The 27,350-nt window shown below is 46.0% G+C and overlaps 1 protein-coding gene across 4 annotated transcripts; it reads right to left on the bottom strand.

The window, feature by feature from the left end:
* Positions 1 to 90: 90 nt before the first annotated feature.
* Positions 91 to 26,667, bottom strand: LOC146299636 (CAP-Gly domain-containing linker protein 4). 4 transcript variants are annotated; one of them, XM_084675088.1, is made up of 16 exons: positions 26,583 to 26,599; positions 25,411 to 25,435; positions 24,504 to 24,647; positions 22,445 to 22,584; positions 21,702 to 21,795; positions 21,424 to 21,585; positions 20,896 to 21,014; positions 15,184 to 15,432; positions 13,704 to 13,839; positions 12,898 to 13,023; positions 8,123 to 8,305; positions 7,600 to 7,734; positions 5,619 to 5,742; positions 3,229 to 3,293; positions 2,980 to 3,055; positions 91 to 2,446 (listed from the first exon to the last, which is right to left on the bottom strand). In XM_084675088.1, exons 3-16 carry the CDS (start codon positions 24,631 to 24,633, stop codon positions 2,056 to 2,058), a joined length of 2,130 nt encoding a protein of 709 aa, XP_084531214.1. In that variant the 5' UTR covers positions 24,634 to 24,647; positions 25,411 to 25,435; positions 26,583 to 26,599; the 3' UTR covers positions 91 to 2,055. The 4 variants fall into 4 exon arrangements, with proteins under 4 accessions (XP_084531214.1, XP_084531231.1, XP_084531205.1 ...); XM_084675105.1 differs by lacking the exon at positions 25,411 to 25,435 and having other exon boundaries at positions 26,583 to 26,667; XM_084675079.1 differs by lacking the exon at positions 26,583 to 26,599 and having other exon boundaries at positions 25,411 to 25,561.
* Between the last annotated feature and the right edge of the window lie 683 nt (positions 26,668 to 27,350).

Below are 27,350 nucleotides of genomic sequence, written 5' to 3'. Positions count from 1 at the left end.
AAAAACAACCATGATACTGAACAATAGTAAAGGGATGTTGAACACCCACACAAGGTTGAGGCACACAAAAACAAAGAGAAAAACATTAAAGAAATTAGAATAGACTCTTTATTCATTATGTAGTTTATAAATACTATTTGAACTACGCGCAAGCATTCCATACTGACACCCTCTTATTTTACACACAATTCCAAATGAACATATCCAAACTCAACACTGAAATGTACTCAGGGTTCCTGCTGGTTTCAGTAAGTCATAAGGGAAATTACACCGTCTTGTAGAATGTAACGTTGCAGGAAACCTCTGTGGCTCAGTGGGTATCATCAAGTCTACTGCCAAACCTGTGAAAAAAACAGAAGAAAGCAGGGCTCCCCTGTTTGCTCACTGGGTTAGTGTGCATGCTCTTTCAGACATGCTGGGACAGTACCGCAACAGCCAAGGTTTAAATCCACATTTTAAATCGTTTATTTTAACTTAAAAGTTACATTGTGGTCCTGTGAGATGCAGGAACCCAGGTATAGTACCAGGGGCAAACAACTTGTCTTACCCGTCCAGTTGCTTTACCCATTGCTTTCCAGTCCAATTTGGGATCACTTGTACTGCACAAGAGATCAGCTATTGGATATGTATCATATCAAATATGGAGACTGCTCATGATGACATCACATGTATGGCCATCTTAGAAATACCTGTCACAGGAGTGACCATAACGGCACTGTCACGGCACTGACTGCTACAGAAATTAGTTTCTGAGATGCTCCACAGAAAGTGATCGATTTTACGTTTAGAACCTTCGGTTTTTCATCAACACCTCTGGGCGGATAATTCAAACAACCTTGGGCCTGGCTACCTGCCTTTCAATTGCAGTCTGAACATGATTGATCAATGGTACATAGGATTGGCTATTCAGCTTGAGTTTCTGGACGACTGTTGTGGTCTATCCCCTCTAATTGGCTGGCATATGCAGGTTTTGTTGAATAGGGTGTTACACATACCCCCCCACACATATTTGATCAACTCCTTGTTTTTCAGTGACTTGCCCAGACAGAAGTTAAAAGAAAACTTGTACTGTTTAGGCGGCCTGCCATGCGCTTTCTTAAACACACTTCCATAAAGTTTTTAATAGACCATTGTAAACGAGAGTAAATAGACAATGTGGTTAGCCAGTATTGCGAGCATATTTAAACGATAATTGATGTCTTGATATAACTAATCGCTATCATGTTGTATTACATCTCGGGTACCATGGCACAGCAGGCGTTACTCAATCTACCTACGCCCCTGTAAAGAATTCTGACAAACATGCATCAGGGCACAATTTTACAGTATAGCACCAGCATGTTTATTTATTTATTTTTGGAAGTCACTAAATGTACAAGTATGATGAGCCAAAGCATGTATTTTTGCTGAGGCACCAAAGTGCTTCATCAGTGACCATGAACTCGCCTCATAAAAGCAAATCGACTTCAATCATCTGAACTAAAGTGCTCACTGGGTAAGTAATCTTGGTTCAGTGAGAAAGTAAGACCTAATAAGCTCAGGGAACTGTGAGAATAGCAGATGTGTATCAGTTTGCCTTCATCATCTCCTCCACTTCTCCATCTCTAGGAAAATACAGTGCATCTGACCAAAATCAGAGCACACTTTGTACAGTAGTGCAGTTTATTTAGTGTCTTACAAAGACTTGATAAAAATAGTTTTGTTCCTGCCCTGCCAAAACAAGATATTGTCAGCGAACCATCAAAGTGCTTCTTCTGCTTCAAAACTATGATCGATGCCAAATCTAGAGGCCTAAATAATTCATTTAAGTGCACACGTCAATGAGAACAGTTAAAACTAGAAAAAAAGGAGTGAAAAAGAGTTGATGTGTGGTTAGTGTAGGCTGTAAGCACATCAACTTAACTGAATCGTATTGTCAAGTCACATCTCTCAAGTCTATCCAGTCTCTAGATGGGAAAGTATCTATTAGGACATTACAGAAATGCAAAAAAAAACCCTGCTTTCCAACAACTTTCCATCCACCCTGTATCCGATCTGCCTGAAGGGCCGCGGCTCTCAGCTGTTCTCGTCCACCAGACGTGCCCCGTTGATGCCGCGGTAGGTCACCCGGCTGGGCCGCACCAGGACCCCGTGCCCGGGCCGGCAGCTGAAGTAGCGTCGCCCTCCCACCGAGCCGTCGTTCTTCCCCTTGGAGCTCCGCAGCTCCAGGCCCAGCCACAGGCCCGGGGCAAAGTCGGCTGCGCCCAGGTAACGGATGAGTGCCATCTCGTTGGCGCTGGTCAGCAGGACCTGCATACCGAGGTGGAGGCGGACGCCGCTATCGGAGCCTGTGGAAGAGCCGGTGGTGGCGAAGGCGGCACTGCCGGAGCCCTTGATGCTCCCCACAGCGCCCCAGCCGCCACCGCTCAGGGTGCTCCAACGCCGACGGTGGGGTTTGGACAATGTCCTGGGAGGGGGGGAGGGGGGAACACACGGTGAGCTAGAGAATGAGAGAGACAAGGAAAATCTGTGTACAAGATACAAAGACTGGAACGTAAAAGTACAATTGAAGCCGACTAGATTTGTGGAAAAAAATGGCAGTGGGCAGGAGAAACGTGAAGAAAAAAAGTCACAAGAATGTATGTGGGGTTTGTGAAGCGAGAGAGAGCGAGGACCGAGAGATACGGGTGGCAGAAAATGTTTTGAATGAGAGAGAAAATGAGACTGAACAAGCACAGGAAAAGAGTGGGGGGGGGGTCTTGGGGAAGGGGGTACCTATCTTGGACTCCTTTCATCCTCATTATAACCACTATCATGTGTTGGCAACTCTCCAAAATGATTATTTTGCTGACTAATACCACTGGTTCTTATCAGTATTGATTTTACCTCCAGCCTAGGGATTAGGACAAAGCTGAAAAGTATTGGGTAGGAGATGTGCGAGGAGGAATGTGAGGAATAATAATGAGGGGGAAAAAGGGAAAGGAGGGGAGGGGTGAGCACCTGTTTACAGGGTTCTTCCTGTGCGGCTCCTTCTGTGTGGCAATTGCTGACGACGTGCTGAAACTGCGACGGATCCCTGAGAGACAGGAAGACAAATGTTGATGTAAAATCCAAAACAAACCCACCAATGAGGGGTGTTGAAACGCAAGAAACACATAACAGACACCTAGAACTGAGTCCTTTCACACGGTTTCAGGCGACGACTTATACCCTGTCCCATGGGTTGTTTTTTCTTCTACTTCAACTCACCGGTGAAGGGCTTGTTGAGCCGAGAAGAAGAAAGCTCAGACAGGCAGTCAACAGAACCATGGATTCTGTGTGTGAGACATGAGAAAAGATAACGTTACAGCACATCAAAGTCTTTTAGCCGACATGACACGGTGTCTGCAGCAACACTCCCTCACAAAAATATGAAAACGGCCCGTGGAAAAGCCCAGAGACATGGTCAAGAGTCAAAAGTTTGGGTTAATCCAATTTCACCTGCAGATTGTTCATCATTCCAAATGAATAAAAATGTCGCTTTTGAAATAGAGAGAGGAGGGTCTCATTTAAGAAGACATTTTCTCCTCCAATTAACTGACTGATTGGCAATGTATTACCCAGAACTGAAAGGCACTCCTTCCTTTCCCGTGAACTTTCTGTGGGTGAAAAAGGGTATTCAATTAATTAAATAAAAATTAATTAATAAATACAAAAGGGAAAGAGTGAAGTCAAATAAAACTCCAATGGCCCTGCTTAAAGTACCTGTCCAACATGGATGTTTGTCTAAGCTGCTGTGTGCCTGTGATAATGGTTTGAGCTTCGAAAGCCATTAAGATGGAGGCAGGCGAATTTAGAGAAATGAGGATAAAAAAAAACATATCTTGTTTGCAAGAAGGGGGTGGCGTTGGGGGGAGTAAAACCAAAAGTGGTGGGTGGGTGCTGGAGGAGGCAGCAGAGGGACAAAACCCCCCAAACTGAAAAATATAATACAATGTCCCAAGCTGTTTGTTACTTGATGGGTCCTGATAGCTGTTGACAACTGCAGAGAAGAGGGAGAATATATGGCTGGAAAAAGCCTCTCTGCTTCATAGAAAGTGGTGTGCGTGTGTGTGAAAGAGAGATAGAGAGAGAGAGCATTCATTCATTAGGGAGAGGACTGCTTGGCACAGCCTACTTCTTGGCCCCTGGGTTAATTAGAAAAAAGCAAGAGGGATGGGAGAAAGAAAAATGAAGGCCAGTCCTTCATCTGTCTCCTCTTATCACAGAGCAAAGGGGGGGGGGGGGAGACAAAAGATGGAAGGACAGGGCAGTTTGGTGAGCTTACGTTGTTCTAGGATGTTTCGACATTATCATAAATAAATATGCTACTGGCTTGTCACTGGCCTTACTCTTAACCAGGAGTCAAGCATGCTTTTGAAATTCCTAAGGTGGAGGGTTGTGTTATAGACCCTCGCTACTCCCAGTACTCCCAGCCTCTGCTTGATGTAAATGGTGAATAACATCACAACAACAAAACTCTCTCCGCCATCCGCCTTGACTCCTGTTCTTCCTCGCTAGCTGGTGAATGTGAATGCTACCATCTACTTTCCCATATCTCAAGGATTAAGAGCTATCTACTAATAAGCCTTTCCGCAGCTTTGCACCACTGTCGAGTCAACACTTTGTTCACGTGATGCCATGAGGAATGAACCCCTCTGATATATCGGAATAAGAAAATGTGTTTTGTAGAATAGACCAATAACAGCACGTGGGCAGGCTGGAAGCACATCCAACCATTGTATCTTTTCAGTTTAAAAGACACTGTTTATGATGCACAGGTGCACCACAAAACCAACTGCCTTTTCTGACACGGGGAAAATGACATATTGCAACACGTGAATTGGTGCACATTTTTATAACCTTGTAACCTTGCAACTCTCTGACTGTTTAACACAGTTTAGAATGAGTCTGTGGGGGTTGGGGTACCCCAGTGTAGGAGGAAGGGCCCAGAGCAGGAGGTGGTGGAGGAGGAGCCTGGGTGAGGTAATCAACAGCGAGTATTTCCACCTGCTGACCCTTGCCACATGGTCACTGCCCAGCTACAGCCCATCAGAAGGTAATGGAACTCCCCATAAGGATCAACAGCTCATTCTTCTGGGGAGAGGGAGCTAGGAGGAAGATTGGATGGCAGAGGTTGTTGAAAAGGAGGAAACCTGCACTGAAGAGAAAACCAGAGAAAGCCAGCCTCCGGAACGGAGGTACTGGAGCACACGGACCATGTTTAATCCTCTCTCCGTCTGTCTCTCTCCCCTATCTCTCCCCTCTACCACCACCCCCTCAGACCTGGAAAGCTTTTTTCTTAATTACCTTCTTTTTTTTGTTCCGCTTTTCAAAATAAAAGGTTTGGTTTCATTTTGTGTCCCTGCAAGGCTGCCTTTCCGGTGGTCTGTTCCATCTGCCACTCCTTCCCCCTCCTACCCCAGACGTGACACAGGGAAAAGTGGTGGAAACCGCCATGTGCACTTCATTTCAAAACATGGCTCCATCCTGTCAGCATATTCTCTCTCCAGTGGCAAGTGACATACTATGCACGTTTTGGGATTTTTTCTTTTTTATACTGCCAGTTCAAAAGAAAAATCTGCATGATTGCTAGCTTCCCTTGGGAAGCCCATACCCACCTCTGTACACGTGAGGGAGGAGCGAAGACGCCGTGCTTGGGCGGGCAGCTGAAGTAGCTCACGCCTCCAACTGAGCCGTCATTCTTCCCGCTGGGCTTGTCCAGCTCGACCCCCAGCCAGAACCCTGAGGGTTGGGAGGATGGAGAGATGGACAGATGGGAGGATGGACAGACAGTCAAAATCTGGCCGGAGTGCAAAATAAATATATCTGGCCGGGAGTGCAGTGTGGATGGGAGGCCATGGGTCGCCTCAAATCTGCTAAAATCTGTTTTCAGTTGCTCTTCTACATTTCTATGGAAGACCTGAAGGGCATATTGAATATTGAAGAGCGAAAACAAAAGTGATCTGTATGTCGTTCAAATGTGTCGTTCTGATGATGTTTCACATTTGGACTGAGGGTTTGAACGTTTTGTTTGAACAAGATAATGAGTTGTCCTAGCGACTTTATTGAAAAAAGAAATGTACCCATGCAAGCTAGTTTTTAATTGTAAGTGTCAAATGATCAAACAAGCTGTTCAATACATTTCAAGTTTGCCTCACTCCGTCCAATTAATTTCAGCATTGTGGTTTACAAGTGCATGCGTGTGTGAACAGAGCGAGGGAAAACATTCATAATGTCATCGGAGCGCATTTTAGGACATGTAAACACTGCCTCATTCTGCTCCAGCCTACTTCAAAAGCTCACATGCAACCCAGTCTCTCCCATGTAGACAGTTGTAACTGTAACTGAGAAGTAGCTTGTATGAAGAAATGTCTTTGGGTTATTTTCAACGAACAAAGTAATTAAAACTACTTTCAACACGTTGAAGCAAAATAAGTGCTTGTGGTTTGGAGCGCTTTGGACCTGTCACATACAACATTTCCATTCAGTTACACTTCTTGTACCATCTTACCAGCTGTCTGTATGGAACTGTATGGCTGCTATACAACTACAGCCAGTTATATACACAACATAAACCTACAAATTAAAGAAATCCATGCCTTCCACTGAATATAAGATGTGATATTCTCAAAGACACAAAATGAAATGCACGGTGTCGCTCTCTCTCTCCCATGGTGAGCAAAGTGCACGCGCTGAATATTAAGAATGATGTATTCGTTTAGCAGATGCTTCCATCCAAAGTGACATACACCACAGGGAATATTTGACCCTACAACCTCTTGACCTGCAGTCCAAATGCTCTAATCACAAGTGCAATACCCTTCCCCCCTGACTGGAAGACACACACGACTCAAAGGGCACACAAGAAGTCCAGAATGCATTAGTACTCAAATCACTCGAGCCCTGCTTTGACTGGGATTACTCATCGATAGTGCCCAGAGTATAACAAGGGGACAAAGCTCATTGGAAGCATGGGAAAAAAGTGGTGAATGATTCCCAATGGGTTGCTCATTTATGAACACTAACACTATACACACGTTCATGGGTCTGTGCTTCAGATGAAGGAGCATATTGAGCATGCACATCGAACCGAATGTCTCAGGGTCAATACCCTGGAGCATTCAAGTCCAACCTTTAATCTCTCAAACCCTGCTGCCAAGTTTGCTTAACCTGAAGGGGCCATAATGTACTTGTGTTGGACCTTTGTCCAGTTAAACACATTGAACGTGACTCGTGAACCTTTTAAGTGCAACATCATTGGGTAAAGCCTTTAGCTTCAATGAAGTGTTTGGTGTTTAGATGTGAACTGTTTGATTTTGACTATACATGCGAGTGTGCAAGCTCAGTCTGACCCGCCGAACGTATATACACCACACTTGATAACAATGGTTAGTATTTTGTGTCTATGTGAAGAATAACTTCATAACACACATAAAAAGAAACATTGTACCTTTCGTAACATTGCACCATCTGTCCCTACACTACGTACTAACAATGACACACTGAACACAGCATGTTATAATGAATGAGGCTTTGGACATGTCGTAAGAAGGGTTAGGGTTCCTGTTTAGGTCCCTTTGTGCCAGGGGCTTCGCTCACCTGGAGCGAAGCTGGTCTTGCCGTAGAATCGAACCACGCCGGTCCTCTGGCCCACCACCAGCACGCGCTCCCCCAGACGCACCTCGGGACCCTCGCACACCGAGCTGCCGGCCGGGGGGGTCCGGCTCCGCGACACTGGGACAGGGAAGAGGCAAGCAGGGGTTTTACTCTTTTAAGCTCCATAAAACTTTTATAGAGCCGAACGTGCCATTCAATCAGATTACCTTTTCCACCTACACTGGTTCCTTATTATCTACAGTGTATCGTTTAGCATGTAAATGTCACTGGTCGATATTGCTGCGGTTTAATGTGGCTTGTTGAAGTTAATTATTTTCTTTTCCAACACTGTTAGCAACTGCAGACTACGTAGGTGGTCTTGCCTTTGAATTATGACAGTTGCTGTGCAGCGGAGGCAGAAGAGAAAGCGGAATAGATGAGCCGATTGCCGATTAATTTGACATGCTTACCATGAAACAGGCGTGTGACTGAAAGCAGCTAAGTGATTGGGACGCAGCCGTCGTACCTAGGAAGGTGGTGCCAGGGGCCAGGGGAGGCGGAGGAGGGGTGACCCTGGAGCTGGGTGGGAGCCGTTCCCTCCGCTGCCTTGCGGGGGGTCTTTGCCGCGGCGCCGGACAAGGTCGCGTGCCGTGGCCGTGCCGCGAGTCAAGCGAGGAGGAGGAGGAGGACAGGGAGCGGGAGAGAGCACCTGAGGGAAAAAAAAAAACGTTTTGTTGGGGGGAGTCAAAAACATCAGCCAATACATCACTTCACAATCGGAGGGAAAAAATTCAATAAAATCTCGAAGTACGGATCAAGACCTCGAGGGGCTGTGTCTGAAATCCGTCAGACACAAACTATGGATCACACACTGCAGCCACCTTTGGAAGTGGAGACGGAGGGGGGGCATTTTCTGTTTTCCACAGCAGTGGACCTCTCAGGCCCAGACACAGGAGCAGACTGCAGCATGCGCTCGCCATCGGGACACTCTTCCAAACACCCCCATGAGCTCAGTCCTTCAGCAGACTCGTGCTGACACTCATGGTGGCTGGTGCGCACTCAGGAGAGGGAGTGGACTGCTACGGCACACTGCTGTCCCCAACGCGGCTCGTCTGAACCCCTTCTCCTTTTTTACTGACTTGCTGGGGGGGGGGGGGGGGGGCGTGCTGGTTTATCGGTTTGGATCTTAAAGAGTCTATTTGAAGACGTCTATTTGAAGACGAGACCTCATTAGGCTTTGACTTTCAGACCTTCAAAGTCCAGAAGTTCCATAATTGCTTGACTAAGAGAGGGTAATTGATTAAAATTCGAGCCAAAATGATTTCATGAGTGGAGGGTTTTGAGTTAAACACACATGCAGTAGCTATATGGATCTGGACTCCCCCTTAATAAGTATCATAATTATAATGGGAGACCAGCAGATGTTTTGGGTGTATTGGGTGGCAGCTGTTGATTCTGATTCTAAATTAAGTGAAATGGATCCGATTTTATTAAAGTACTAACTGAAAGCTGCGGCGACACTTACAGTAATGCCATTACGAAGTTACTTTGCTAGCTTTCCTCTCAAAACATAGGAACACAGGTAACCAACATAGGTAAACCAGTACACCAAATCCCATTGTCCAAACATGCCTTTAAATGGAACATGTCAACATTATAAGGTGCAGGTAGCTCACACAAGCTTAGTCCAGACGTTGGTTCCTGGAGCACCTCATCCCATCACCACTGTCAGCATTCAAATTGGATTGAAACACAGTTTAGCCATAACTGCAGTTCCTGTCGCGGCCTCAGGGGGGTTGTAAATGTTGTCCACCAAAACTGCACAGCAATTATTATTTTGAATGGAAATGAACAAATATATAACATTGAAAGAAAGGAGGTCAATGCAGACAAGAGAAAAGCCGAAACCAAAACTCAAATGAAAGAAACGCCAACAAGTGGGAGGCGATAGGGGAGAATGACGTTGGAGAAAACCATTCAGAGATGGAGAGGAGGTCAAACGAAAGGATGCCGTGACATCGCAGCTCAATTGGGGGGAGGTGGGGAGGGAGTGAGAGCAGTGTACTGTCTGGACTGTCAGTGCGAGTCTGCTCTGAGTCACAATGGCCTTGTGGAGGTCCAATCAAGGTGCGGACAAAAAGGCTGCTCCCACGCTGGAACCCCAGAGCCTCCCAGGGCTGATGGCGGCGGCGGATCGTTATTAACTGACACACAGAAACAAATAAACCGCATAGCCTCGCTGGTCTCAACTGGCGTCACAGGCCTAGCAATCAAAGGGAGGCAGAAAAGCGTACGTTTTTCTGGAAAACTAATTGATTAAATAAATTAATCGGTCTTGGTCCACAATTCTCTGCACAGCAAAAGAGGCCTCTGTGACCAGGTAACTATTCATGCAGAACTTTTGTCATTATTCTGGCACACAGGCAATCGCTAAATCAATACCTTTTGAAGTAAATGACTAAATCATACAACGTACTGGCCTTGATAAGATTTGACAAATAACGCACCATTTATTTAATTGCATTTTAAACTTTGTTTAGGCAACTTAAATGTTTATAATCATGATTGTGTCACTTTATTTGACTGAACACATTTGGAGTTTATGACATGAACATAAAGCATTAGGACCCCCAATCTTAAGACCAAAATTGAGTTAATGACTGTGTCATTACATTATGGCACATTGTAACACAGAAAATATATAGGTAATCGGAAGAAAATATTTTGGTCATAACCATGTCATGACAACTGCCATTGACACATGTCTTAACATGCACTGACCCTTTTTGTCATGGACAAAGGGTTTATAATGTGCTTATAACTTGTTATGAAGACCCTTTTCAACTAAAGTGTTACCAGCATTAATTTTTTGTAAAGGATATTCAAATGTTATACAATATTAACATTACCATAAATATTTAAAATATATAATTTACTTTTTATCACAAAAAGGTAATAACAAAGAAAACACTGTCCAATTCGTTTTTTTTACTATCCCCCAGAATTTCTCAAATATTCAAGGGACAACAGATTAATACTTGCAATGTTTGACATATATCAGTGTTAATCAGCATTGGGTTCTACCAAGATATGTTTTATGAGCAATGTGGCAGAACTTACTGTGTCTAACCAAAGCTCAGACAGTCAGACAATAAACTCGAAACAGCAGTAAAACTAATCTGCCAGACAAGCAGCAAGAAAATTACAGTAGCCTAATTTATATGCCATTAAGAACATTATCATATAACACTCCAAAGAAGAGCTGACCCATTTAAAATTCTGAAGTCAAATTGGGTTGATTATTGATTGCCGTTTTATTTCCCCTTTAGATGACTCAGGGGTAAATAATTTTCCTTGCTTTTGAACTCGGAAGAAAAAAAGCACAGCAGCTTTGGAGAACCCTGAATGCCAACTGCTTCTTGTTGCCTGACCTTTCGCTTTGTGTTGGACCTCCTGGCCCTATCTACCTGCTGCACCAGCTGACGAGGACTCAAAGTGACAGGCTCCGGTAAAGACCGCGGCCTTCGGGATCGAGCGCCGTCGCTTTGTGACTGCCTTCATTGCGACCACCTGCCCTTTGAGGCCTTAAGCTGGGGGTGACATGACTCTAATAGGGGCCAGCCTTTGCGGTCTCTGGAATCCGTCTCTCCTGGTTTAGAGAGACAGGTGGTTTTTTGCAGCAGCGAAAAAACTAAAACAAAAACAGTGCAACTTGCATATGAACCTGAGGTAGGGCTGTGTCCAAATCAGGGAAGACCAAAGGAGACGGCGCTGGAAAGCTGAGGTCTATGGTCGTCTCAGTTCCATCCCCGCCCAAAATGAATTGCTCCTAGCAGACACGCAACATGCACGGAGGCCACATGTGTAGAGACGCATGCACACACTTTGTGATGAATGGATGCTGCCGAGCTATGCAGGTCGTCCACGGGACGGTTATTAAACCTGCTTAATTGTACGATCAATCAAGGCGGCTGACGGAATTCGACGGGGCATTCCGGGGGTCAACTATTCTTGTCACGTCTGAATCAAGTGGCCTCCCAAGGGCACAGAAGGATAGCCCTACTTCTAGACTCGAAAGGAAAGCTTTTGCCCTGGTAGCGGGAAGTTAATTTCACTTCCTTCACCAAACAATGAGCCCAGAAGGTGGGGTGTTAATTCCTCTCTGTGTTTGTCTCGTGAGATTTGTGCTTAGTCACCCAAACCACCAACACCACTCGATAGGTCACGTCCGGGTTGGCATTAGTGTGTCGATGACTCATGTTACAAGTTGGCGGACTGTAAAAGTTTCAAAGTAGTCCTTGTGTGGTGATTTTCCCTTGGATATTAAGGCTGACGGAAAGGAATTGGAACAACAGCGTGTGTGTGTGTGTGTGTGTGTGTGTGTAGTGGGGGCTGCCGACACCTGCAGCAGAGTCATCGCTCTGTGGAGCCTCGTCACTATCATCACCATCAGCTGCTCTCACTAACCATGTTTCAGCAATCGGATATGTGCGCCGTCTCCCATTTTGATAACACACGGTTAAATCATTTCCTGGCAGTTCCCTCAGGAGTCCAAACAGCAGGGGGAACACAGTGGCCTTAAGACGTGCGGGGCGGGGTATTAATACGGCTGGTACCCTCTTACCTGCGGTTCGCCCGCCCTGGCAGGCCTAGAGCAGTGGGGAAATGGAGAAGCAGGGCTTCGTCATTAACGATACCGTCAGTCATGGCCCCCGGACACATCTGAGTGAACACATAACGGTACTGTGTCTCCCCTGGCAGAAGCACATTAAGGAGTTTCAGACATAGCATCAAAACCTAATGTCATTACTACTGTGTGTTTGTGCAAGGATTGGGGGGAAGGGGAGGGGTTTATATGCTGTTGTTGTACTCTTCCGAAGTGATATGTGGTCTCTAATAATGCATTAATGTGCGCTGGTCTCCGGAAAACAGGTCCTAGAGGGGTGTGCGTAATGAAATAAGCTATGACACATGGAAAATGGGTCCCCCCTGTTCCTTCTCTCCCTCAAAGCCGCCCTCCATCTTTTTTTCGGCACTAACTCACTTCCTCCCTCGACCTACGAGGCCCCGAGGGCTGAGGGTCTACTTCGTGAACTCAAAGACGGACGTTTTTCATCCCTACCAGATATGTAACAGGGACAGGTTCATTCATTTCTGTTCCCTTGGGCGGGGAATCCATGATCCCAATAAGCTAGCCATACATATTAATGCTCCATCCACGCAAATGAATGCAAAGCCATTTTGCTCATTGCCACCGCAACGCATTTGTTTGGTCTTTTGTTGCGGGGGGTGAGGTCTTACCTGTGTTCGTCTTGGAGGGGAGACGCGGCGGGTCAATGCGGCGAGGGGCCGGCATGGGGTTCTTCGGGGGGTTCGTTTTGCGTCGCTCCAGGGGTTTGCTGATCTTGGACAGGGGAGCGAAAATCCCTGCGGAGGCGAAACAACGCGTGCGAGGAGAAAGAGAGGGAATTGAGGCGGTCAAATGAGGGAGCGAGCTAGCAACAAAGAAGGGGAGATAGATATAACAGACAGAATAAAGTGAGAGAGACCGCTAGAGTGTGGGAGAGAAAGATAAACAAAAAGAAAAAAAAAGAAAGAAAAAGGATAAAAATAGAGAATGTAGGGCCATAGAAGGAGGAGAGTGCTTACAGTCGTTTAGGCTCAAAAGGCCGGGGAGCTTAGGGGTCAATGAGGGCCAAGCACTAGATTTGGCCGCCATTAGAAACGTCGAACCCACTCACAACTCTCGCAAGGTGAACGGAGGTTGCCAGCAGCTCGTCATACACCACTGAGCACCTTGCCTTATTCGATAATGTCCTAATCAAGGTGGATGGGAGAGACGGGGTGGGGGAAGGGTGGATCGAGTCTGTGGTGGTTGGAGTGTTTGGATTGAATTAAGTTAAGTGGGACTGATTTTGGATGGTGGTGGTTCTGCTGGTGGAGGAGGAGGGGGGGTGATTCTGGGACATACCATGCTTGAGGGAGGGGGTGATTCTGGGACATACCATGCTTGAGGGAGGGGGGGATTCTGGGACATACCATGCTTGAGGGAGGGGGTGATTCTGGGACATACCATGCTTGAGGGAGGGGGTGATTTTGGGACATACCATGCTTGAGGCGGCAGGTAAAGTACTGGACTCCTGCGACGGAGCCATCGTTCTTCCCGTCTGCCTGGTCGAGTTCCACGCCGGCCCAGAGGCCGCCGGAGAACTCTGTGCTGCCGCAGAACCGTAACGTACCCACCTGGGATGCACACAAAATCTGTTACGCACGTCGTTGATTAGCAGGGGAACTCAGTTGCAACAGCACAAACTGAAACCTGAGAGTGAAACAGAAGCAAAACAAGACAGTAGAAAGCAGCCTGGAGGCTGATAGACTCATGGTCCTGCGGCTCTCCTAAGGAGACAGTATGCCCTCGACATGCACGCCTCATCGTTTCCTTATCTCCCCGTTCACTGCCAAAGTGATTATGCCTTCATTAGCGATAACATGTGCGGTGTTTTCCCATCTACGACAACAAAGACCATCCCCCCACCCAGCCATCAGAACCTCGAGCAAAAACTCTTCCTGTATCTTAAAATCAATTCACAAACGAGAGAAAAAGGAAGAAGCAAGTAACCAATATAAAATATTTGAAAGGAAAATTACGAGATTAAGGCTTAGACCTGAGCCAGAACCCTGGAGGAGATTATCGGGGTTTTGATTTGTTTGTCTGCGGCGTTCCACACCTCGGTTATTTCAGGCCCAGCGAGGACCAAGAATTTATTTCAGACTTATTTTGGCCGCCCCTGTCCCCGTGCATGTGTGTGCGCATGTAAGCGGGTGGGTTAGGTCTGTATCTGCATCGACGTTAGTATGTGTGAAGGTAACTGGTAAACTGGGAGGCTTTACAGAGCACAAATGTCACATTTTCACACATCTGTTCCTGACTGTGTACCCTTGCTGATATCTGAGCACCAGACATCTTAGTCAGCCGGAGACTGGACAGAAATTCACAATTATGAGAGCCGTGCGGCTTGATCCTCAGGGGACATATCTCGAAGAATGTCAACTTCTAATTATGCTTCCTAGGATATGATCTATTTGCAACTTAATATCTGCCCTTTCGTCTACACACTCATAAAACAGAATCCCAATTGAATGGTTATGTCGAAGCATCATGTTCCACTTGACTCACTCTGTGCACTTCAACCTGTATGAGATCCACGAAAGAAAGATCAGTTAGTTGAGTTAATTCACAATATAATGTAATGGGGTGAGTATCGACAATATATTTCCCAATCTAAAACCTGCTCTCCAAAACCATTACTTTATGGGTATACTGTATTTACTTTCTTGAAAAAGAGTGGAAGGCTACTGAGCCAGTATTTCTTTTGTAAAATGGAACACAGAAGTTAAGAGAGGAGTAAACTAGGAAGGATAAACCTTTTGAAAATGTGTCTGTGAGGCTGTACTTGAACCAGACCGGGGGGGGGCTGCTGTGGACATGCAACCAAAGTGCACGTATTCTGCACCCGGTTAAATCCCGTAACAAATATTCTGCCTATGCAAAGCGCGCTGTTCCCGTTTCCCCAAAACATACAGTACCTTCTGGCCGGCGATGACCACGCGGTCCCCCAGCCAGAGGCCCATCGTGGCCAGCTGGGCCTTCGCCTTGTCCGAGATACTGCCGGGGCCTGGCGCCGGCAGGGTGAGGGGCAGGGGGGCCCAGGGCCTGGGCAGAGCTTCTCTCAGCAGGGTGCGGAGCTCCTTGGCGAGGGCGGCGGCGTCGGCCATCTCCAGGGGCATATCGAGGGGCTCGGGGACGGCGTCGGCCGGGCACTGCCCCCTCTCATTCTGGAAAGAGAACCGGGAAAATGGTTCGGAAGTCGAGATAACCTGCCGAGTGTCTCCACCCGCTCTTTACAATATGCCGTGCCAAAAAAAAGGAAACTTGATTGCTGTCGCTTTAGCGGAAGGCCGTTGTTTCTCGGCCCGCTGAGCTGGTCTGATCCGCCCCCCTCGAGACAAAACCCCATCAATGTTATCCCGAGCAGCTTCATCAGTGAAAGGCACACTGGGAGTGTGGTGGAGTAGCTCACAGTCGATGCTGTCTGGGAGAGACGAGAGCAGTCAGAGGGATGGAAGTGTCAGGGGAGGAGGGGAGAGAGAATGAGAGAGAGAGAGAGAGAGAGAGAGAGAGAGAGAGAGAGAGAGAGAGAGAGAGAGAGAGAGAGAGAGAGAGAGAGAGAGAGAGAGAGAGAGAGAGAGAGAGAGAGAGAGAGAGAGAGAGAAGGAGGTGAGAGAAGGAGGAGAGAAAGTAGAAGTGAGAGAGGGAAAGAGAGAGACAAGAGGGGGAGATGGCTGCGGAGGCGTGATGGACGAGTGGAACTCGTTTAGAAGGGGCGCTGGGAGTAATTGGGGCCCACTCCCGGCTGCAGGGGGGGCGAACGAGCGGCTCTCGATGAATTGTCAAAAGGGTCTGTCTTGCCAGACTGGCTCTGCCCTAGTGCACACGTATTGCGGCACTAATGGACACACTGCCATTCTGCTGACAGGAGACAGTGTGACTTTGCTTCAGAGACTGCATGTGTGTGTGTGAGCATTTGTCAATAGAACAGCAATACATGTGCTATCCCTATTCACAGTGATAGATCCCTTCCAGATGATAACAGAACATAAGTGTGTGTGTTAATACAGATCCTTTCTAGGAGCGGGGTATTAGCGCCGTGGCAATCCAAGCTATGTGAAAGCAACCCTTTTCCAAGACCACGTTTATTGGCTCTAGGAGGAACACCTGGGTGACCAGGAAACTATTCCAAACGTTGATTTATCGCCCTTAAAATTTCCACGGAACCACTTTTAAAGTTCTAGCGCTTTCCCAGGCTTCAAGACACCTAGTTGCATTACTGTTATTCACAGCCGACAGGTGTTTTTTGGAGCTGTCCTTGAGAGGCAAGATTTGGTTTCAGCCAAATAAACAGCCCTTGATCACTGCCAGGCACCATATACTGGGCAAGAAACCTCATTAAAGCATGTTTATACCACCTGCAGAGGGACAGTCAAAGGTGCAGCGTCGGCTGTGCGAGCAGCAAGCTCCGCCAAACACTGAGAGAATGCCCGATGACCGGAGTGTGCAAGTGTCTTTGACAAGCTGAATGATCAAGAGCTGCGTCGAGGGGCAGGGGAGGTGAGGTAGTCAGTTGCCGGAGAACTTCCATTTGAAAGCACAGAGATGATTTCACATCATACGATTTGCAGTGGGCTCAAGGCCGCAGTGTAGGTGGGCAGCAGATTGCATTAGCTGGGGCGGCGAATCGCACGACCAAACGCAAACCTTTCATAGCAGGAACTTGCCAATGGCAGGCAACCTCATGTCAATAGCAAATAGTAATGAGTCATGGTATTGCAATTATGTTGTCTCCATCTATCCTACAATGCTAAGAGCTAACTTGGCCCTGTTTCATTCAAACACTGACTGCTTGGCAAATACCACAGTAGCTTCTGTACTTGATTGGAAATAGAAGTGGCAAAAAAACTGCTCCAGTTTGGTTCGAAAAGTGTTGAATGTTATTGCACTGCTAAAGCGAACCTGTGCAAAAGAAAGCAGTCTGTTGCTAAGCAGACTTGCCGGCACATGTATCTATGCCCTATGGGTTGACATTTAGAAAACTTAGAAAAGCATATGAACCCAAAATAGAAGAAATATGTAGATTGAAAATACAATTTTCTTTTTCCTATCAAAGCATTTCTCTCATGATGAGCTGAGTAACTAGCGACCGCCTGCATGAAGCTGTTCATCCATCTCATCACGACCCACACGAAACGGGTAAACCTACGCCGTAAATAACGCAAAGACACACTGAAGTCACAAGTGAGACCGTGGAGCCAAATGAATCAGGAGGAAAGAGGAGCAAACTGCTCTGGAGCAAGCCTCGTCAAGAGGGCTTGAGAGAGATCTCATCACTTTTCACGGCGTGGATGATGTCGACGGAGGACGGAGAGGGACGCCACGGTCGTCCTACGGAAGCTTCCGGATGATGGAAGGCCCTGGCCCCACGATGACAGAGGGAAGTGCTGACCAAGGATGCTGATATGGATGCCCTTTGACGCAGAGTCCCTAAACAACACTGTAAAAATGGTGAGGCGGCAGCCCTTTGTCAAAAGAGTTGCCAAAAGCCCCCTGTTGGATACGTTCCTGAAGCATCGTTGAAAAAAATATATTTGTGTGCATTTCTTTTATAGCGTGCTTTTTTTTCCTCCTTCAAACGCTGAGCATTTGATGGAAAGTGCAAACTGATATTTGCACACACACACACACACACACACCCACCCACACACACACACACACACACACACACGTTAGCTTACAGGTCCTCATCCTGTGAGCCAGCCAAACCTTCAATCGCTCCTGAGTTGCTGGCTTATGGTTGGAGCCTAAAGGGATCTTTTGAGAAAAAGGTTCTCTCAACTTGATTACTGACAGTGCAAAACTGTAGCAATTACCCTGCAAAACAACACTACACAGGCTGTTGGAACAGGAAGATTATAGCAGTGTTGGCTCAGAAAGAAGAGGAAAATAATTTACATGCATTGCATGTGCTTTCCGAATCTTGGTCTCAAATCACAGCCTTGGTGATGGATAGGCCATCTACTACAGAGTCAGATTCTAGGTCCTTGAATACAGGTGTCTCGAAAGAGGCAGCAAAATAACATCTCTGTTGTCTTGGAGATTAGGTGTGACAGTTGCTCAGTACATATAGTGATAGAGCAATGCTGCCCTCAAGTGGTTGGTTAATTAAAGAACCTACACAGAGGAGAGAGGAATTGTTAAACTGATGCAAATATTGTATAAGAAAGAGCTCTGGCACGTTCACCAAGTGAAAATGACAAATTTTCAAGGTAAAAGTCAAGAAAATGAATAAGAGAGCGGTTTTGCATTGGGTCTGATGTGTATGTGGGTGGAAGAAAACTCCCAAGGCCACAGTGTGAAGCGAGGACTACAGCTGACACCGGAAGGCCATTCAACTCACGTCGGGGTTATTGGTATTCCAGACAAATGCCCGTTTATGGTGTTCTGTGCCAACTGAGTCGGAAAATACACAAATGGGAAATGTGATGTGCAGGAGAAAAAAAAAGAGAAAAAGTGAATCTAAAAAGACTTCAGACGAGTCTAAAATGCCTGAACGATTACATTTCTTTTCGTTTCAAGTGCTGCTGTTCACACAGGTCTCGGCCAAATCAATGTAATGTCACCTCATTCGATTTTTTATGTTACTGGATCAAGTAAAGAACTTCATGACAGGGTTAGTCTGAGGTTTTTCAAACCGCCTAGGAAAAACAAAACCACTGAAATTGGGTAACCTTAGGTGTGCTGCAGTTGAGAATCAGTTCTTAATTCGCTTTTAGGGAAAATCTATATTTTAAACTACAAAACCCACTAACCCCTTGAAAGTAGTTGTACAATGTCTGACTCTCCTACACAGTGCTGCTGAAGTTCTTAGAGGCTATTGGCTGTCACATCAAGATATCCTCCAACATCAAGGACAGCTGTCAATCATTATGGAGTCACTGCAGCATCATAACATTGCTCAGCCAACCCAAGGCTTATGATGATCACCATCAACGTTCACTCAGAGTGTTCTAGAGACAAGTCGGGCAACACTTGACATGAAGGTTACATTACTACTATGTACCTCATAAGAAATAGATAAAAACATTTTAAGTACATAGAAACTGCAATACACTTAAATGGTACTATATGAAGTGTTAGTGGTAAAGGTTATTTTTTAAGTATAAGAAAGCACAGTAAGGGGGAGGGGTGTAAGAGGTAGGTTGTGTTACCAAAACAAGATAAATGTTAACGTCCACTCAAGCCCAACCTCCTCCAAATCAAGTTTCATTTGGGTAATAACTTGTATCGCTAAACTCTTACAAGGTGTACAACTACATAGTTGTTCTTGACTATAGGTACTGCATTGAGGTTACATGGTAGCTAATGTAACCGTAATGTAGTGTCGCTGAATAGTCATTCGTGAAGGTCTATGCACCTATTCTATACTATATCAAGCACATTCATTGAGATATGATGTGATAAATCTTGATAGCTAAGCTGTGAGGATCCAGGAGTCATTGTGGTTGCCCGTAACAAGTCTGGAACACGTAAGCGGCTGTCAACATCGTGGTCAATACCCAACCGACTTAAGAGGGCTAACAACGTCAATAAGCCCAGTACTCAGCACCATCTGCCCGCTTGCTCATTTTACAACCTCGAGGCATCCAATTCTTTCTTTGTGCGCCCTGTGGGTGTGTGAAATGAGTTTAGAGAGATAAATGAACACGGTTCATTTGCTGAGAGAGAGAGAGAGAGAGAGAGAGAGAGAGAGAGAGAGAGGGAGAGGGAGAGAGAGAGAGAGAGGTCCATGGGACAGAGGGAATACAAAAGCGTGGCAGTCGTGTTAGGGGCGTGTGACTCCATCGCTGAAGAACGAGCTTTGGCTTGACAGAGGGTCCCTTTACATCATACTTGTACAAAACCCCAGGGCGTAGATCTAGTGAGATGCATGCTCTGCGGGGGGGCAAAATCTTTCAGAGGGGAGAGGCGGTGGGAGGGTGTGCACACATGAGTGTCGCATTGTGTCACGCATACTTGCATCTGCAAGTATGAACAGAGAGAAAGTAAAGGAGGGGGGTGTAGACCCCTATATGAGGATTGAACTGATTGTGTGTGTGTGCGCGAGCATGCGTCTGTGCAGAAGTAAATCAAGTGGAGGAGCATGTGGGTTGTGTTGAGCATGCTCAACAGGACGCAACTATAAATCTGATTGCGGCGGCACGTTCTTTGCCCGGCCTACTTTGTCACTGTCCTGCTTTCTCCTCCCCTTGCCCTCGCGGTGTGTCATTCGGCACGACCGGGCGATGACGGACCACCTCACAGGCGGCACATTCCGGACATTTCTGGGACGCTCGAGTGCTTTACGGCTTCATGCCCATCAAAGTACGACAGGTTCTCGACACGTCGCATGTCACACGTCACAGTGAAGACCTCTAGGAAAAGGTTGGCTCTACGCTTGGGGGGGGGGGGCGGTGGGAATAAGTTAACAGGATTTATTTCAGGGTATAGCTGCGCTGTGTAATACTACTACTGTGTGGTACACTCTTTGTGCCTAGATATGCAATGAGGATAATAACTTGGCTCTGGTCTGACAATGACAATGCTTCTGCAACATGTTTCCACAAGGTTTCTGGTTTGAGTGATTTTCTTTGCAGAAGAGTGAGGGTTGTAGGAGGAGGGTGTTGGAGGCATGTGGGGACACATACCCTGAAAGCAGGGTTGGCCCCCGACTCTAGGAGGCACTTGACGGCGGAGACGCAGAGGTTGGACGCGGCGATATGCAGGGCGGTGCCAAAGTCAAAGTCACTGCAGGTTGCATCCACCTCTGAAAAGATTCCAGGCAACACCAAAAAAAAGAGAGAAAGTTGGACAAAGATAGTTGGACAATTCCATGGGTATTATATATGTAGTTGGTTTAAAGTCCAGGTGACAGGCTAAAATTAGGGGGGGGGGGGGGGTTCTGTTCCCTTATCTCAGTCCTTGTCTACTCCCAATGTCACTACTTTCTCTGGGGTCCTATCTACCCATCATTGCTCCCATATCTGCCTTCCCCAGAATGCATTTCTCTTCCCACACAAATCACTTCAACTTGCTCCCTCTCCATCTTTACTCCCCCCCCCCCCCCCCCCATCTATTCACCTTCCCCCCTCCTCCTCTTTCTGGAAAAAAAAAGCTTGTAGCTCTCCCTGAATCCCCCCTCTCCTCCCTCCGGCTCCCCCACTCCCTCTCCTCACCACCCGGTTGTGAGGCCTGCAGCACCACCCTGATGAGCTGGGGGACGTCAAAGTAGGCGGCGTAGTGCAGGGCGCTCATGTTGGTCCAGCGCGACCGCAGCCCGGGCTCCGCCCCCCGGGACAGCAGCTGGCGAGCGAAGGAGGCCGCCGTGTGCGCGTCACCTGCATCAGAGGCAACCGGAATGATTTCAATGAGCAAAAGACGTGCAAAAATGTGTAAAGCGATGTGTTACATTCTCTCTCTCTCTTTCTCTGTGCGCACACACACCTCTACTCACCAATCCCGGGTGCCCCAGCCTTGCAGCAGTAGTGCAGCAGGCTCATGTCTGTCAGGCCATCGCGGTCGTTCACGCCACACCCTCTCTTCAGAATCTACACGGGGGAACAATTAGGTTAGAGAGGTTCACAAGAGGTAAGTTATAACTGTAATTTACAGTATGTTAGTTGTTAATTAGTCTTTCAAAGTTCAAAACAATTCAAAACTATCAGTCATGAAGCACATAGTACCCGACAATCAGCAAGATCAATTGCAAGCAGGGGACCAGACAGGGATCTGCTATTATATTGAATGAATCTCCATGAGAAAATAGCCCAATTGTATTCAGTGATACAACTGTATTAGTGAAAATTACTGGAAGTGCATGTTACAGCATATGCCAAAAATATATGTTAACAGATACTCTTTGGAAGTTCTAAACCAGTCTGTCTGCTGAGTTCTCCTGTGAGGAATTTAAAGCTGTTTTACAAAGTTTCGGGGATTTCCCATTTGTCTCTAATGACATTAATTGTTGTTTTGTGTTGACAGCATGTGAGCAGTTAAAACCTGGGATTAAAAGCCCCCACAAATGTTTTTGCGTGTGTGTTGAATGTAGGCCTTAAACACAGTCTGTTCCAAAAGGTTCCATCCAGCTGTTTAGTGAGTTTCATACAAACAGCTTTTAATGGGCAAAATGTTACATGTTCGTTTTAAACTCGAGAGCTAGACAGCCAACTCAAACATAATTGGAGATGGAGGGGTCACCTCATTTCCGATGAGGTCGATGTTTTTCTGGACCTGAGGCACCCACTGCCTGAGCACAGCAAACAGCTCCGGCACAGAGGTGCTCGGGTCCAGCAGAACCTCTCTGCACTGGGGTTCGCTGGGGTCAAAGAATGAGAACTCTGAAACAAGGAATATAACCTAAGTGGTGCAGAATCTCAAACAATTTCAATACAGCGTGTTGCTAATATCCACATTTATTTATCATGACAAATACAGGAAAACACTCAATGTAGTTGCCTGTTCAAAGTGTGGCATGTCATGGGGCTTTGTTGGAGTATCATTTGGGATTTTAATTACAATAGTAGTCATGTCTAACCCTCAATTTTCTTTTGACCAAAAAAGGAACGATCCTGCTCTGATCAACCTGAATCAAGATCAATTTATGCCCAGCAACATAACTTTTGGGGGAAATTAGGCGAAACTGAAGCACGAAGGTGTCTGGAGCTAAGATTAGGACAAATCGATGCAGAGAAAATGAGCGGAATTTTCAACAGAGTGTGTCTTCCATACCTCACTTTAATGAGCATTTTTTTGTAGCTATCCAATTACAGCACAACAGGACACTGTGTTTGCATATGGCTTCTTTCTTGACTTAGATGAGTGCCATTCTTCACAAGGGTTACAATGACAACTTAAGGTCAGCTTGTGGAAAGAGTGTCGTTTTCACAGAAGTTCTAGTGAGCTGTATGAAGGCGCAAACAAATCGAGTCTGAGAGCGTGTGTGAGGGACAGAGAGAGCAGAAGGATGACATGACGTGTGAGCCATGCGGTGTTGATCTATCATTCCCCATATGCTTCTGTGAATGAACCTCCCTGCTACGCTTCTGTGAATCAGCCGCCCTGCTAACCCAGTGCATGTGTGTGTGTGTCTTTACTGTAAACATGTGTGGAAGGACGTGGTGGGCATCTGTGCTTTCTAACAATTGCAGTGTGTGTGTGTGTGTGTGTCTTTCCTGTGTGTGTGTGTGGATAAGTACGTTGTACACGTCCAGTGGCCACGTTGGCCGGAACTCTCGTCCTTTGGTCTGCACATGAGGAGAGCAGGCCAGTGGGGACCGCGGAAAGAAACAATAGTGGCCGATTCATACTAGCCGACAGGACAGGCTATATTCACTATGGAGGCAGGCTGGGCCACCGCAGAGCTACCCGCAGAGATGCAGACCCTCGAATCTAATGACGCGAGGGACGCATAACACCTTGCGTGGCGCCCGTGCACACGCTCCCCCCCATGAGCCACCCCAAGTTCAACACATATTTAAAGGTTCCTTATGAAAACTGTTAGCCTGGCTGCCAGCCCAACTTACCCCGCCCACACAAACATTTGGTGTGGACGTTGGGTCTGGGATCGCTAGTTTTGGGGAAAAGTATGGCCGAACAGGAGCTGTACGGACCAATCAAATTGTCAGGGCGGGCTTCATACGATGATGGACAGATGATCAACAGTAACGTAATCAACCACGTCACCAAAGAGCACTTGGGTTGAATTTGTTTTCAACAAACAACATATTACGTTGCTCTGATTGGTTGTGGGTCTATCCAATTGAGCGAAGAGGCATTTTTTTCCTCGTTCGGTTCAAACACGCCCCATACTCACAGCCCAACGGAGCGGTTTCATACTCATATTCTGACTGGAATTATGAGTATGACAACGTCAGGCTAGAAAACTGTGTCAGGCCAACATTTAACGTGGCTGAACAAATGGAAAACACAGAGCGACGAAGGACAGAATAGAAAGGGCAGCGCATTCTGTCAGAGGGTGAATCAAACCGCCACACAATCTGTGATCGGGAGAAACTGGACTTTAGGCTCGGAGATGGCGCACCTGCCCCTTTTTCTTTTAGGAGTCCCTAACGGCAGGAGAGAATGTGAGGAAGCTGGGTGCTGCTCTGACGTCAACCCCTATCTAACCTGCTTCTGATTATCCAACAGCTGATCAGGCTATCACAATCAGGTGTGCTGAATCAGGGCCGGAGCGAAAAGAACCTACAGTCCTGCTTAAGACTGTGGAGACGGCCCCCTTTGATGTGTTTATCCTTACCACAGTCGGAGGGCATAGGGGCCGATGCCACCTGGTGGACGACAGGATGTTCTACACCATGCGAGAGCCCATGGAGCCTGCTCAGGTGTGTGTGGCCCTCCGAGTACTCTGGGACATCCTCTTTGGTCATCTCCCTGACAGGGCCTGCACAGAATAGGAAAACGATGTCAGTTAGACAAAACATACTAGGGACTTTATTAGGCATGACAGGGGAACAAAACAAAAATGCACGGCAACAGAAATGCAATGTGAAATTAGAATGAGAAACAACATTAAACAAAAGCAAACTGCTAGGTGAAAGCTTACTTCAAGGAGAGGGGGAAACAGTTCAACAATCGCCCCTGCCCACCCCTCAAGCTTGTAAAGTCCACAGTAAAATGTCTGATGCTGTAGCTCGATATGTTTACTCTGGAGCTTTGAGAGATTGTGTAAACAAACATACTGAAAAATTATTTCAAACCCTGACAAGAGTTACAAGGAAATGGGCCACACAAAAACTGCTTAAAATTCAAGTTTGACCTTTTAAACAACACACTAACTCCCCTTTCAGTCTTATTTTTCCTAATTGCTCTGGAACCACATGGTGAACTAATTAAAAACCACCTAAGTCACATGAAATCTCGTACTTGGGTTTCTTCTCCTCAAGGTTTCAACGAGCTATGGACTTGAATTCTAAAGATGCAATTGGCCAAATAGAATCTCAGAAACTCTTAACCACAACACAAATTGATACACATGCCGTTGGCAAAACAAATGTGAGAGATCTCTTTAGTATAAAAGACTGAAAGCTGACGGTAAAGGACAGAAGGCAAAATAAAAATAAGTTGAGAGGGAAGGTTTAAGGATAAAACGACTGAACACATCACACTCAAACAGACTTGCACAACTCTCTACATTAAACACTTACTCTCATCTTTGCCCTTCGGATCTTCCTTGTTGCAATACATGAAAATACAAATACGAACTTTAAGTACAAGTAGGTAGCTGAAGGAGAGAATGTTGGGTCCACCGTCTCTACAGTTGAGTGTTGACCACAGTCTATGGTGTTGACTTACAAGCTAAACGGGTCAATGGTACCCCACCCTTCCACCCTGTTGATCTTCTAACTGTTGCTATTTATAATTGGTATGAAATTCCTTCCTGACCACCCCATCTCCACCCCACTGCTAGCACTGGTATCATTTCAAGCATGTCAATCTCCTTGGGGGGCCACTGCCCCCTTTCACCCAGCAACTATACAGCATTAAGCTTGGAAATGTTATGTAGCTATTGAGTGGCAATACTCAGTGTGTAAAGCAACAGTGGCACTGATGCAAGTGCAATTTCAGCAAGGCTGAAAGGCTTAGGCTTAGGGTTTGTCAACGAATATAGTTGGTCAAACATTTGCAAGCGATTCAAGAGAGGGTGGTTGGCTTATGTGTAGTTTAGTGTTCTGTATCGGTCCAGCTAAAGTACAAGGTGCTACTACGGTAAAGCTGGCTACATTCTGCATCTATTAAACCCTTAGGCCTACACTTGAGCATCAAACACGAAACCTGAGCTCATAGACATTCGATATGGTATTTTGTGTGGAAAAGAAAACAACAAATACACAAGTTTGTCAGTAGGTTAATCTGATCCGTCATGCTGTAGGCATACAGACTATGGCACTAATTCCAAAATGACAAGCCAATAACAAGTTACTGATCAAGCACTTAAATGTTGGTGTCAAAAGTATGTTGACTTGGGAATGCATGTAGTCAGAAATGCAAACTGTGAGCTAGACCTAGCAAAAGCTTACTGTACCAAGCTATCTATGATTATCTATGAATGGAAAATATGTTTATCGTGTACATTTGTTAATCAAAACATTTTCTCATCAATAGTTTCTCGACTGTGTCAGTGAGCTGTTCTAGAAATTTAACAGCCAGAAATCTAATTGTCTAGACACTTGTGTACAGACAGTATTGCGTCTGTACTGTGTACAGACAGTATTGCGAACGAAGGATGAGGCCAAGTTGTATCACAGAGCTAGTTGACGTTTGGTCTGAAATTACAATAAATATTAACGACTTTATTGGAGAGTGTGATCTTAATTACCTGCTCTGCCTATGGAAAATGTATCCTAGCCCGTATCATCATTATGTGATACATGATTAGAAAAATACAAATGCTCCGTCCGAGGACAATCCGGTTCCGCAGATTACGTCACTCGTAAAAGCGTACACGGCTTCACGTCCACGAATTGGGTAGGATAGATATTGCGCAGTTTTGTGCATGCATTTCACTACCACAGCCATGCAATAGTACTTCTTACGTACAGAAAAAACAACGCCACATAATGTCTCTTTCCTCCACCGTTTTTTGTTGTACCTACATAACATTGTGTAAATAATTAAGGCACTTTAGACTTTGGTCAAGCAGTGGTTAAGTGCATGATTTAAATGACATGGACATAATCATCAAAAAATAAATTGATGGAAAGATAAATCAACAAAAGCCCATTTCAGTTATGCTTTTTAAAATGTATCTCCTTACTTGGTACAGTAGTCACATCCAAAAGAAAACGTTATTTAGTCTACCTTATACAGTACAAGAGTCTCAGAACCTGACTATCATCAATGGCTATGATACAGTTTTAATTCCAAGGAATTCCATTCTTCTTCCTACGATGCCCTTTTTCTTTGAATTATATTAAATTAAACAAAATTACATTATACACATGCTTTGAAATCTAGTATCTTAAATGACAAGCACACATGCAGAAGTGACATTTCTTCTCTGGCATATTTGAAATATCAAAGTTGCAAGCAAGCCAACTCCCCATTTGGGGCATGGCTGTTTCTATAAAAGCTGTGACTGTACCTG

Source organism: Hypomesus nipponensis, chromosome 3 (assembly GCF_054491055.1).
Source record: "Hypomesus nipponensis isolate SF chromosome 3, ASM5449105v1, whole genome shotgun sequence".
Taxonomy (NCBI): domain Eukaryota; kingdom Metazoa; phylum Chordata; class Actinopteri; order Osmeriformes; family Osmeridae; genus Hypomesus; species Hypomesus nipponensis.
This window is presented reverse-complemented; position numbering and strand designations above follow the sequence as displayed.